Here is a 14,751-nt window from a genome sequence, read left to right as displayed (position 1 = left end):
GTGAAAGCGATAACAGCTGATCCCCATTCACCTGAGACCTTGTAATATAAACGAGTCACATGACATCAGGGAGGGAAAATGGCTAATTGGGTCCAATTTGGACATTTTCACTTATGGTTGTACTCACTTTTGTTGCCAGTGGTTTAGACATTAATGGCTGTGTGTTGAGTTATTTTGAGGGGACAGCAAATTTAAACTGTTATACAAGCTGTACACTCACTACTTTACATTGTAGCAAAGTGTAATTTATTCATTGTTGAAATTTCTTCATGTGAAAAGATATAATAAAATATTTACAAAAATGTGAGGGGTGTACTCACTTTTGTGAGATATTCTATTTGACTTGCCATAATATGTATGAAATAATTATAAAGACATATCATATAATGCCAGGAAAACAAAACACTGCTCCAGGTTGGTCCACTGTTCCACCTCCACTACCACACTAATGCCCCGTACACACGGTCGGATTTTCCGATGGAAAATGTCCGATCGGAGCGTGTTGTCGGAAATTCCGACCGTGTGTGGGCTCCATCAGACATTTTCCATCGGATTTTCCGACACACAAAGTTGGAGAGCAGGAGATAAAATTTTCCGACAACAAAATCCGTTGTCGGAAATTCCGATCGTGTGTACACAAATCCGACGGACAAAGTGCCACGCATGCTCAGAATAAATAAAGAGATGAAAGCTATTGGCCACTGCCCTGTTTATAGTCCCGACGTACATGTTTTACGTCACCGCGTTTAGAACGATCGGATTTTCGGACAACTTTGTGTGACCGTGTGTATGCAAGACAAGTTTGAGCCAACATCCGTCGGAAAAAATCCTAGGATTTTGTTGTTGGAATGTCCGAACAAAGTCCGACCGTGTGTACGCCCTATAAGACCTCATGCACACTGGACGTTATATTAACGTTTTTAAAAAACGCCAGTAGTTTTGCAGTGAGTTTTTCAAAGTTTTTGCAATAGTGATTTTTAGCGTTTTTAGCAGTTTTCATTGTTAGCATTTTTTAGCTTTTTTAAAATTATTTCAATGAATCAAAGCATTAAAAAACACTGGTGAGTCCCATTTTTGAGCGTTTTTCTGCATTTTTAGGCATTTTTTTTGAGGCCTCGTGCATACTGCATATAGAATACTCACCATCCAATAAACCAATAAATTCACCATCCTGTTATCCTATGTGTCCATACACACATAGGCTGTTACCAGCAGTTTTTGGCTGGGGCGTTTCTTGGCTTTAAAAAAAACCCCAAAACTAGTGGGTTCTGAGAGGGGTTTTTCAGCTGTTTTCAGCTGTAAAAACGCTCTAACATCAAAAACTGCTGATAAACGCCAATAAACGCTCAAAAACATGTCTCACCAGCGGTTTTTAACGTATTTGATCCATTGAAAAAAAGCTAAAAAATGCTAACGCGGAAAAACGCTAAAAAACGCTATTGCAAAAAGTTGAAAAACTCACTGCAAAGCTACTGGCATTTTTTATAACATTATTTTAATGTTCAGTGTGTATGAGGCCTAATACTGTATATGCTGGCCCTGTTCACAAAAGTCTTCATACGAGGAAAAAGAATCATTTAAAAAAATCACTGTATTATAAAGTCTTCAATAAAAATACATCTCCATAAACATGACAGGGGAATACAACATCCACAACTAAATTGTTTTGCACTAAATCAGCACTTAAAGGAGAAGTATGGGAATGCAAAAATAGGTAGTACATGCTACCCTCACACCTGCATTGCATTTCTTTCTTTCCCCAGTCCTTTAGCTTTTGTAGAATAGTATTTTGAAATCTCCAGAATCAGCCTCTAATGGTTCTTTTTCAGTTCAAAAGTTTTCAGGGGGTGGATACAGCTCCACAATCCAGCCTCTCCTTCACTCCCTCCCTCTGGAAGACATGTGGGTGTGTTTGGTGAAGAGGTGCACACCCAGGCTGCTATCTAGAATGAGCACGTTCTTCATGTGCCTCTGTTTCCATGGCAGCGTGTCCCCAGCTAAAACCCGGAAGCAGAGACAGTGTGATACAATTGAAGTCTCCTCACCTTTCCCTGGCTGTTATCTGCAAGCTCTCCTCTGCAAGACTCCACCACCTCTCTCCTAGGCTTTGATGTTCCTGTGTCCTCCGAATTCCCTCCACCCCACTCATTCAAAGTCTGTATCAGGGTCTCCTTCAGCCGATGGGGAGAGGGGGGAAAGGCACTAATAACTTCTCATGTCCAGAAATGAACACAGGTGATCTATTTACACATAGCACTGTGTTATATCAGAAGAGGAGACATGGTAAGGAGCATAGTGACCTGTGCCCTGTGTCTGTTCTCTGAAATGTACACAGTGCTATGTGTAGAGAGCATAACTGTGTACAGTACATACTCCCATCTTCCATATCCCCTGTACTCCTATACAGTCCCATCATCCCCATCCCCTGTACTCCTATACCATCCTGTCATCCCCATCCCCTGTACTCCTATACAGTCCCCTCATCCCCATCCCTTGTACTCCTATACAGTCCCATCATCCCCATCCCCTGTACTGCTATACAGTCCCATCATCCCATGTACTCCTATACAGTCCCATCATCCCCATTCCCTGTACTCCTATACAGTCCTATCATCCCCATCCCCTGTACTCCTATACAGTCATCCCCATTCCCTATACTCTTACACAGTCCCATCATCCCTATCCCCTGTACTGCTATACAGTCCCATCATCCCATGTACTCCTATACAGTCCCATCATCCCCATCCCCTGTACTCCTATACAGTCCTATCATCCCCATCCCCTGTACTCCTATACAGTCCCATCATCCTCTGTACAATCCTGTCATCTCCATCCCCTGTGCTCCTAGCAGTGTGAAACCAGCATATGTACATGGAAGGCTCCATGACCTCAATCACATAGAACAATCTGATTAGCCAATAAAATGAGGAAATCACAATATTAGCTCTAATTGTTTTACAGTGAATGCAGGCAATGCTGGCAAAAGCCAGTGTTGTATTTTACTTTAATAATGTATTCTTTGCATTATAACTTTAGCAGGAAAGTAGAATATAATACACTATACAGAGCACTATCACTGACTTCTACACTCACTAATGCCTACTGCTTTCCTGAATGTGTGCTGAGATCATTCTGTCTGCAACAGGGAGAGGGGAGGGGGGAGGGGGGAGAGGGAGGAGGGAGAAGGGAGGGGTGTTTTTTTAATGAAGTCTCAGGAACGAGCAGAGAGCCAACATCAATCAAGCAAGATGACAGGAATGTGGGTGGATCCAGACTCCAGAGCCAGACCATTGTTGGTATGATGCTGTATGAAAGTCTGTAGACCCTCCCACAGGTAATTAACTTTATTTTAACAGAAACGGTGCACTTCTCAGAGGGCAGGAACGATTTGTAGATACTAGCAGCTCATAAGGATAAGGATTAAGCCAAAAAAAAAAGGAAACCCATACTTCTCTTTTAATCATAGCTAACAAACATATATCTCACACAATTATTTATATTTATATATATATATATATATATATATATATATATATATATATATATATATATATATATATACAAAACACTCCTATTATCAGGTGAGCAACTGCTCAGTTTATAAATGCTTGTGTGTGATATATGTTTGTTAGCTATGATTAATCAGCGATTTAGCGGAAAACACATTAGCTGTGGATGCTGTATTTCCCTGTCGTTTTTGTGGAGATATATTTTTTATTGAATACTTTATAATAAAGGTGATTTTTTTAGACATCCAGGTGACCAGATTCTTTTTTTTTTACATATCATGTAATACTGATGCACACATTTATGTTAATATGTATGTATAACTGTCAATAAAGTAAATAGAAATATCTATTCAATAATGATATTACACATTTAAAAAAAAATCTGCTTTTTAGGTAGACTGGAGTACCTATTTAACCACTTAAAGACCAGCCTCGTTTTAGAATTTAGGTGTTTACATGTTTAAAACAGTTTTTCCTGATGCCACCATGGCAGCATACTAGTGATAGGCTCCTCCTTTCTCCCCTCCCTCAGGACCAATGAAATAGCATGAATTAAAGGCCAGTTAAGCCCCGCTCCATTCTTCTTTTTGTCCTCATACCTCCATGCACCAGTGAAGAGTAAGCAGTACTATGTTCCCCCCTCTGCCTCCAAGCAGCTGCCGGCAGGGTTAAGCCTCTCCCAATACAAAGTCCCAGTATCAGGCTGCTAAAAGCGCCAGAGTAGCTTGGGAACGTCTCGATGGAGCTGAGCAGTTTTTTCTCTTTAGGAATGAAATCTGCCTTTAAGGTTGGTGTCTGCAATGCTTGTTGGGTTTGGGGAGACCAGCTTTGCATCCTTCTTACCTTTGCCTTTGTTTGTCTCCTATCATTTTCTCATTTTCTGCACCTCCTGTTCTTTTCCTCCTGCAGTGGCACTGGTCTGAGTACATTACTCCCCCCCTAGGTGGGTATGTATGTGTATATGTATGTGTATGTATGTATGTGTATAGATAGATAGATAGATAGATAGATAGATAGATAGATAGATAGATAGATAGATAGATAGATAGATAGATATGTATATATGTGTATTGTGGGGGATCAGAGGGGTGGACAGCTGGCTCAGAGACAGCCCATTAAAACAAAAGTGGCTTTAGTCAGCAAAATGGCAAAATAAACATAAGATAAGACAGACTTGTCTTGTCTCACGGTTGTGCACACAGGTACAGCTCACAGTTCAGCAGCACACAGGCTTATAGGTAATAGTTCATGGCTCCAATCAGAGCTACAGTCTTTATGTGGTTAAGCTCACCCAGCACACCTTCCAGCAATGGACATTTTCACACAGCATGCTGCTGTCTCTCTCTCTCTCTCTCTCCTACTCAAACATCTCCTCTCTGAGACTTTCAGCCCAGCTGACAATAAGCAGGTCTGAAGGGGAAATACCTGCCCTCTTCGATTAAGTCCTTCTTAACCCTGCCCCAGGCTGACCCTCTGCAGTATGTATGTATGTTCATGTATATATGTGTGTGTTCTTATGTTGGTTGGTATGTATGTATGTGGGGGGTGTTATATGGAGCGGTATGTGCATGTATTTATATATGTATGCATATTGTTTTTAAAAAAAAAAAAAAAAGGGGGAAAGGATAGAGTGTGTAGATGTATATATGTGTATGTATATATTTAGATATACATTAATAGAGGGAGAAGCGAAGTCGCTGTTGCCTTATCTATTTTTCCTCTTCTCTGTCTTTCTGCGGCTGTCCGTCTCTCAGCTGGTCGTCCCATTTCTCCACGGTTCGAGTATCAGTCACCACCCATACAAAAGACCCTCAACACTTAGGTGGGGACCACCGTGTCAGGAAGTTTTCAGGAAGAAAGAGCCCTCTCATGCGGATTGCTTTGATTTGCTTCAGCTCCACGCGCCCACGCTCTCAAAGGCCAGAGCCAGAGGCCATAGAAAGGCAGACGTTCTTCAGAGAAGCATAGCTCTGATGCCGCTCCCACTCAGGAGAGAGGTTCCAAGGAGAACGTCTTAGCTCTTCTTTTCCAGACCCAGCACCCCAACAAGAGTCCTACAGGACCTGTGACCCAGTGCCTATGCCCATGAGACTGGTGAGTGAAGTCGGCCTGGTTGAAGTTTGCAGCTGACAGGTAATACCGAATGTCCTTTTTACTTATAAGGTGGAACAAAACTTCTGTTTTAAACTCACCTTGTTGCGGGTCTAGCCACTAGCAGAACAACCTGCCTCATGGATTACTCATCCTCTCAGTACTCCTGAGGAGGGGGCACAGCCTGCAAATGATTTTAGCTCCCTTGCACCAGAGGAAGATCTGGAGCTACTTGGTGTCAGTTTTTCTTTGGAGAACTGTGTATCCAGGCAGTCATGCAGACCATTACATGGGTTAAAAGACAAAGTCATAATTACCCTTTCAATGAGCAATCACTTTTTCATTAGGAAACTGGTTTAATTCAAGGAGCATATAGCATCGCTGAAATCCATGCCTACAGTGGGACCGGCTGTTGTCCAATAGGGTGGCGGCTGGGAAGGGCCTGCCACTCAACAGACACCTTTACCTTGGTGACGGGGACTTTAGGTTTCTGCTCCCAGGATATGGTTGGAGAGGTAATCCTTAAGGCTGATATCTTGGGACCCGGCCAAGATGTATCCGCAAATTTCACTGTGGAAGCAGTCATAGTCTCAACCTGGTGCCTGGCCAAGGCAATGCTATACTCAGTTACGGCTAGGGGTACCCTAAGGTTGAGACCCGGGGCTGTGTTTGGCTTCTTAGAAACAAAATTGGAATAGTCACTTTATAGTGCAAGATCTCTGTTTGATATGAAACCAGAGACAACCATGTCGGAAGTGACAGGAGGAGGGTCTGTTCTTCTCCCATAACAGAAAGCAGGAAAGTAAAAAAAAAAAATATATATATATAACTAAAAATAAATAATAATAAATAAAGGGAGAAATGTGTTTCTCCCACTAGGTTCCGCTCCTCTAGGGGCAACCTTTCATAAGGTCCATAAATAAAAATCCTTGGGTGTACCGCAGGTACCCACAAAACCCTTTTACCGGGTGCATGCCCAGACTTTTAAGGTAAGTCCCAGTGGGCATGCATCACGGGTTACTGGACAGTGGATTGTGCAGATCCTTGGAGGATAGGCACTCATGGTCACTTCGGTGGATTCCTCACAGCTCCTTCTCCGGACCTTTTTCTCCCCCTCGAACCTGCCAGATCCATCGCAACCACGGCGGTTACAATACTTACAGACACTTCAGACTCAGATGGGAGCTGTCCTGGTCCCATCTTACAGGAGAGATTGTAGGTTTCTTACCCACCCCTGTTTGTAGGGCGCAGGGGTTGGAAAGAAGCAATCGCTTGCAGCAGATGGCTGGAGGCTTTCGCTAGATCGTCAGGATTCTAATGCCGCGTACACACGGTCGGACTTTTCGACCGGACTTGTCCAACGGACGCCAATGGACCGAGTCCGGCGGACAATCCGATCATGTGTGGGCTTCACCAGACCTTCAGCGGACTTTTCCAGTCGCAAATCTGACGGACTTTAGATTTGGAACATGCTTCAAATCTTTACGTCGTAACTCCGCCGGACCCAGAAATCCGCTCGTCTATATGCTAGTCCGACGGACAAAAACTGACGCTAGGGCAGCTATTGGCTACTGGCTATTTACTTCCTTATTTTAGTCCGGTGTACGTCATCACTTACGAATCCGTTGGACTTTTGTGTGATTGTGTGTAGGCAAGTCCAGTCGTTAGAAAGTCTGTTGAAAGTCCGCCAAAAGTCCGCCAAAAGTCTGTCAAAAGTCTGTCGGACGGGCTGTCGGACTTTTGTAGCTGAAAAGTCTGACCGTGTGTACGCGGCATTAGCCTTACATCCCCAAAATTTTTTCTTTTCTTTTTTATTCCAAAGTAAGTAAATTTGGCGATTGGTGGGACACATCTCTGCTTTATCAGCCTACCTTTTAGCCTATAAATATCTGTAAGAATATTCACAGAGGTTTCAGTGCCGTGTCAGTTCCTCTTGGAGAACAGGGTCTCCAGATTCGCCACTACCTGGGCGTCATTCCTTTCTTCCTTTTGTTTGCTTTCCAACAGTTAAAGTGCTTGTGTGGGCTCTACTGGTTCCTCTGTTTTGATTCCATCAGAAAAGGACGGTGATGGTCATAAGAAGAATTCTAAGATCAGATGCCTCTACTTCCTGGACGACTTCTAGGTGTCTCAGCCTCCTGGCCGTAATGTTGTCATTCATACCGATGATACATTGGGTACATGGGCACCATTGCTAGTTTCAACTACAATGGATGAAACAGGATCCAGCACAGCTATGGTCTGTGTCACGCAGTATGTATAGCGGTCCGCGGTGATGGAAAGACCTTGAGGATGTCACGAACCATCTGACTGGATCAATGTGATGAATCATATCGGTAAGACAGCCTGGAGGGTCTGTCGGTCAAGGCAAGCGGAGTTTGCTAGCCAAGGAAGGTAGTCTTGAAAGCGCTGGAAGGTCAGGCAGCCTTTTTTATCACTTTGACCTTGCTACACAGAATCAAGGGTGACCAGTCATCTTGTGGTTGAGCAACAGGACAGCAATTGCGTATTTTCAGCTCCAGGGAGGATCTTGCAGCAATATGCTATGGAGAGATGTAGAACCCAAAATGTCTGGGTAGGAAGATCACCAGCAATTTCCGGAAGCAATTTACCTCCTAGGGGACTGGAATACATGGACATACTGTCCATCATGCAAGCTTGCCAGAGCATGAGGGGGAGGCTTGTCCACAGGTGGCCTACCACAGACAGGCTTCTTTGCTTCTCACAGCAAATGCCAATTTAAGAAGAGGTCTGACTCGGGTTCCGCTCCCCAAATCAGACAACAGAAGCTGAGTTTCTCCATGAAACTGCAATCAAGCCTACTGTATACGTTTTTCCCCAACTTTTCTCGTAATGAAATTCCTCTGGAAGTTGTCAAGAATGAGCATGGTAGTCACGACCACTCCTCCATTCTGACCATAGGAGTCTTGGTGCTTCCTGGCTATCTACTTCAGAATACAGAAGTTGATTCCCCTTCACACATGCACAGACCAGAGATGTAAGCATAATGGCAGGAAGGGGAAGCCGCAGAACCTAGATTGCTCCAGAGTTGCTCCAAGAGTCAGCTATACTTTGGGGGGTGCGAAAGGTACTCTACTAACAGCCTCTATGCCAAGATCTGGAACAAATTTGTGTTTTTTTCTATTTTGCATGGCAAGATATTATTCTTCCTTCAGTGGCAGGATGTATCCTCTTCCAGAGGGGTTGAGGCCTCATAGGCGGTCCAGTTGAAAGAATCTATGGATTCATTCTACAGGAAAGTGGCATGCTTTTCCCAGCATACCTTTTCAACCTTTACAGAATAGATCTGGGTGTCATCAGTGGGCTTCAGGGGAATGACTGTTCAGTCTTCTGTCCCATTTGAAAATATATATATATATATATATATATATATATATATATATATATATATATATATATATATATAATATTATTTTGGTTTGTTAAGTAGAACCCACCCTGTCAGCTAGGATATGTATCACTAGTATGCTGCCATTGTGGCATCAGGAAAATGGAAAATTGTATCATACTTACCGTAATTTTCCTTTCCTGACGCCAATCCATGGCAGCATAAGGACCCACCATTGTGCAATTCGGTATCTAGCTAATTACGAAGAATGGGGCGGGGCCTAACTGGCCTTTAATTTATGCTATTTCATTGGTCCTGAGGGAGGGGAGAAAGGCAGAGCCTATCACTAGTATGCTGCCATGGATTGGCGTCAGGAAAGGAAAATTATGGTAAATATGAAAGAATTTTCATTTTTTTTGCTAGAAAATTACTTAGAACCCCCAAACATTATATTTTTTTTCTAATACCCTAGAGAATAAAATGGCGGTCATTGCAATACCTTTTTTAACATCTTATTTGCGCAGCGGTCTTACAAGCGCATTTTTTGGGGAAAAAAATCACTTCTTTGAATAACAAAATAACACAACAGTACAGTTAGCCCAATTTTATATTGTGAAAGATAATGTTACGCTGAGTAAATTGATACCCAACATGTCACGCTTCAAAATTGCGCCCGCTCGTGGAATGGCGTCAAACTTTTACACTCAAAAATCTCCATAGGCGACGTTTAAAAAATTCTACAGATTGCATGTTTTGCGTTACAGAGGAGGTCTAGGGCTAGAATTATTGCTCTCACTCTAACGCAGTGATACCTTACATGTTTGGTTTTACCACCGTTTTCATATGTGGGCGCTACTCACGTATGCGTTCGCTTCTGCGCGTGAGCTCGTCGGGACAGGGAGTTTTACATTTTTTTTTTCTTATTTATTTTATTTTATTTATTTTTACACTGTTTTTTTTTTTTTTTAAATATTTGGGTCACTTTTATTCCTATTACAAGGAATGTAAACATTCCTTGTATTAGAAAAAAGCATGACAGGTCCTCTTAAATATGAGATCTGGGGTCAAAAAGTCCTCCGATCTCATATTTGGACTTAAATGCAATAAAAAAAAAAATGTCATTTGAAAAAATGACATTGAAAAAATGTGGCTTTAAGAGGTATGGGCGGAAGTGACGTTTTGCCATCGCTTCCGCCCTGCAGTGTCATGGAGATGGGTGGGGGCCATCTTCCCCTCACTCGTCTCCATACACAGCTAGGGAACGGCTGCAATCACCTCCGCCGCTGCCAACGGCTCCGGTAAGCGGCGGAGGGCACTGGATCGCAGCGGGAGGGGGCCCCTCTCCCGCCACCGATAAAAGTGATCTTGCGGCGAATCCGCTGCAGAGACCACTTTTATCTTGTAGACAACCGCCGGCCAAAAACGGGGATACCGGGGTTATGGCAGCTAGCTGTTGCCATAACAACCATATCCGTCCTCAAAAAAGGGACGTACATCGGCGTGCGGCGGTCGGCAAGTGGTTGAACTCATACTGAAGATGCAGGAGAGGTTCAGTGTATATGAAGAATAACTTTTTAAACTATTACTAATGCCACTTTTATATACAGAGATAAACATTGTTTTTCCATGAACTTACAACACCAGCTTGAATCAAAGTTTCGGTTGAGGTCTACCCCAAAGCAAGTTCCATTGTTATGTGGTGAGCGGGTTTTTCTCCAGAGACGGTCCTATGTAATAAAAGGATAAAAAGAAAATGAAAATAAAACCTTCAAGTGATAAATTGCTTAAAGAAACCATATCATTAACTTTAAAATATGCAGGCAAAAGCACAGACAATTCAACCAGTGGTGCCTCGCTCCTTTGCAAATTATGATGCTACCTCTTTAAATATTAAATGAAATTGTAATACAATGTGACTGAACAAATAATGATGTCTCTAAATCTGAATACATATAAATAAAATGCTAATAGTGCACTGGCTAATGGCGGGAGGGACCGGCGGACGTCACAGAGTGTTTGGTACACGAACAACAGTGATAAACCAAACTGGAATTTTAATATTCATTCATGTATTTGGATAAATGTTTTGTGCACTTGGAGCACCTTCTGAACATGAGTGCACTGATTGTAGTTTTAAATAAAAGGTTAAAACGTTTTTAAAAGACTGAACACTATGTACAGTATAGTTTTCTTTTATGGTGACTATCTGGAGAAAAGGTGAGACAGATTAAAGGAGATTAGAGCTTTGATATATCGGCACACCTTAATAGTGATCATAATCCTCAGTTTCTTGTGCATGCTGATTGGATAAGGAAGAGGAGAAATGGAGGAGATGAGTTAAACATTGGATGTATATATACCATTATGACACCTTTACCAGTTTCCTGTAAGGGATCAAGGCGCATATTGACCATTGGTTAGTCATAACCCTAAGGTGAGGGCACATCTGGTGGAGTAATATCATGCATATGTGGTGGTGTCTTTTCTGCACTTAGGGGTGATTTCAAGTGAAGAATCTGCATACAAGTTGCTACTTAACTGTCAGGAAAGGTTCCCTCCGCTGGTAATATCTATCATTTGTACTGAGGTCCACCATCAGTTGTGTCTCCTGGCAGTTTGAAACTGTCAGAGTTTTTTCTGCTGGTATTATGTCATCTTTGGGCCGCAGTACTGGCGTCCACCAGCAGATGGATCCTGGCAGTGTGGAGCAGGCATTACCTTCTGCAATTAGGCATAACCTGACTTTGATAGCAGTTATAGTATAAATACCCAGCAAGTGCACACACACCTTGCCCTGGTATTGTCCTTGTGCCCTGACCTGCAGCCTGTTTATCTGTGATCCTGATCCTGGACCTGAACCCTGATTCCTGTATCCTGTATCCTAAACCCTGAATCTGTTTGTTTCTGTTCCTGTATCCCTGAATCCTTGCCCTGCAGCCTGATTCCTTCAATCTTGTTCCCTGTCTGTTTACTCCTGGCCCCCCATCTGCTGATCTCCTGTTTATGACCATGCCCTGGCTTGACTACGATTCTGGTACTCCCTTTTTGGTTTATTTATACTGGTTGGTTTATTATCACTATTTGGTTGTTCAGTTTGTTCACTCTGTATTGGTGGTGTGTTCACATTTATATGCATTTGACTTTAATAAACTTATTTACTTGTTCCCCGCAGATGATTGCTGAGTGCATTGTGTCTGCTCAGTCTTTTGTTAGACAGGGAGATTTAAAACTACAGTTTGTACAACCTATACTTGCGGCATGGTCTGACATGGTGCAATCAGCCCCAGCCAAACAAACCACCTCTGCCATCAGACACCAGCCTACCCAAATGTATGTTTCCCCATCAGCCATGTCAACCTCAGTTGCAGCCCAACTTATTTACTCAGTTGCAACTCATTTCACAATGAGTGTCATCAGGGCCAGTGCAAGGATTTTTGTCTACTTAGGCCAAGGTGCATTTTGGATCCTCTCCTAACCATTCTCCTGCCACCTCCCTCCTCTCCACAATGCAAACGACTAACCCCCATATGGCATACACTTTATTTGCTGATGTTACATCCTCAATGTTACCATGCATTAAGTCATGAATGTAATGCAGTGTAGATCGCCTTACATTCTTTTCTGACCTTCATGGGGAAGCTGTCAGTGTCGCTTTTTGGGTCATGAACAAGAAAGGGAGGAGAGAGGATGTATGTCTGCTCTTCTCTCTCCCCTCTACCCCTCCGGCACCTGGTATGCCCGGTCCTGGTCGCTGGAGATGGGCAAGCTATTTGGTTGTTCAGTTTGTTCACTCTGTATTGGTGGTATGTTCACATTTATATGCATTTACTTTAATAAAAATATTTACTTTCACCTGTTAATGTCTGGTTCACTCTGTCGCAGTCACACAGTTCTGGTCACATCTGGTTTATGACAGAATATCAGGGCCATCCCTGACCAGAAGTGGCTGCACAGGAGAACCATTTTGATTCAGTTTGGTTGCAAACATGAATGCTGATGAGGTTATTTATTTTTCTCTGCTGGTATCTGAAAGTAGTGATTATTGCCTCCAGGCTTTCAAAGGATGGTCTAGTGACCAGTTGTTTGCAGCTGTCCGTTTGGCTCACTCCCTGGTCGATCAGGGTTATATATTGTTTGGGGAGGTGCAGCCTTTTATCAAGATCTGTACTGAGCTGGCTCTGCTTTGTATTCCAGAGGGCCATGATGATTTCTCTCCTCCTTTTAGTATAAATCAGGTTGTATCCCTAGAGTGGCTTTTTGAGGATGATCCCCCCAATTTGTGTGAGCACTACTCAGCCTGTTCCCCACAAGTGATTGCTGAGTGCATTGTGTCTGCTCAGTCTTTTGTTAGACAGGGAGATTTAAAACTACAGTTTGTACAACCTATACTTTTGGCATGGTCTGACATGGTGCAATCAGCCCCAGCCAAACAAACCACCTCTGCCATCAGACACCAGCCTACCCAAATGTATGTTTTCCCCATCAGCCATGTCAACCTCAGTTGCAGCCCAGTATGTGCTGCTCCCAACCAAATACTCATATCCGGTCTCTGCTCCCTGTACCTGCATTCAACCCACCTGTCTCTTCTTCGCTGCCTACAAACCCACAAGATCTTCGTCCAGCTACTGTTACCTCTTCCCTGCCATATCCCAATCCTCCTTTCCAGTCTGCTGCACCCCTTACCTACTGTCCTGCAGTCACCTACAGAGCTTCAGCGGCTAAGCCAAAGAAAAAACTAAAGTTTTTCCCAACCAAAACGATCCTGCCATTAACCTAACCTGCCTCTACACCCACCAATCTGTCCCAGCTTGAAGTTCCGGTGCCAGTATCCCAGCCTGAAGAGCCAGAGCCAGCGTTCCAGCTTGAAGAGTCAGAGCCAGCATTCCAGCATGAAGAGCCAGAGCCAGCTTTCCAGTCCGAAGAAACAGAGCCAGCATTCCAGCCTGAAGAGCCAGAGCCAGCATTTCAGCCTGAAGAACCGGAGCCGGCATTCTAGCCCGAAGAACCAGAGCCAGCATTTCAGCCTGAAGTCCCGGTGTCTGTTTCCCGGTCTGAGGATGCATTGCCTGTTTCCTGGCCTACAGAGCCTGCTGCCCAGCCTGATGTTTTCCTGTCCGCTGCCCAGCCTGATGAGCCTCTGTCTGCTGCCCAGCCTGATGAGTTCCTGTCTGCTGCCCAGTCTGATGAGCCTCTGTCTGCTGCCCAGTCTGATGAGCCTCTGTCTGCTGCCCAGTCTAATGAGCCTCTGTCTGCTGCCCAGCCTGATTTTTTATTGCCTGCTGCCCAGCCTGATGAGCCTCTGTCTGCTACCCAGCCTGATGAGTCTCTGTCTGCTGCCCAGCCTGATGAGTTCCTGTCTGCTGCCCAGCCTGATGAGCCTCTGTCTGCTGCCCAGCCTGATGTGCCACTGTCTGCTGCCCAGCCTGATGAGCCTCTGTCTGCTGCCCAGCCTGATGAGCCCTGTCTGCTGTCCAGCCTGATGTGCCACTGTCTGCTACCCATCTTGATGTACCCGTGCCTGCTGCCCAGCTTGAATTGCCCGTGCCTGTTGTCCAGCTTGAAGTGCCCATGTCTGTTGCCCAGCTTGAAGTAACATAAAAAATAAGCTGCGCTATAAATTGATTTTTGAGTATAGAAACAACAAAAAAGCAAATAAAGAACCATATAAAAATGATAAGATTACACATAAATAAATATATGCAATGTACTATCACATCAACATTCTATCAGATGAATGAAGTGCCTGTTGCCCAGCTTGAAGTGCCCGTGCCTGCTGCCCAGCTTGAAATGACTGTGCCTGTT

General features: G+C 43.7%; 1 protein-coding gene across 1 annotated transcript in view; it reads right to left on the bottom strand.

Annotated features, from left to right (window-relative positions):
- LOC141147757 (carboxypeptidase O-like) overlaps nt 1-14,751 on the bottom strand; it is a 59,222-nt gene that overhangs the window by 10,532 nt on the left and 33,939 nt on the right. Inside the window, exon 8 of the mRNA XM_073634939.1 lies at nt 10,586-10,676. Within this exon, the coding sequence (XP_073491040.1) occupies nt 10,586-10,676 (91 nt within the window). The remainder of the gene's footprint in view (nt 1-10,585; nt 10,677-14,751) is intronic.

This window comes from Aquarana catesbeiana, linkage group LG06, assembly GCF_042186555.1.
Source record: "Aquarana catesbeiana isolate 2022-GZ linkage group LG06, ASM4218655v1, whole genome shotgun sequence".
Classification (NCBI taxonomy): Eukaryota; Metazoa; Chordata; class Amphibia; order Anura; family Ranidae; genus Aquarana; species Aquarana catesbeiana.
The sequence above is the reverse complement of the archived record's forward strand: the minus strand, read 5'-3'. Positions and strand labels throughout refer to the sequence as shown.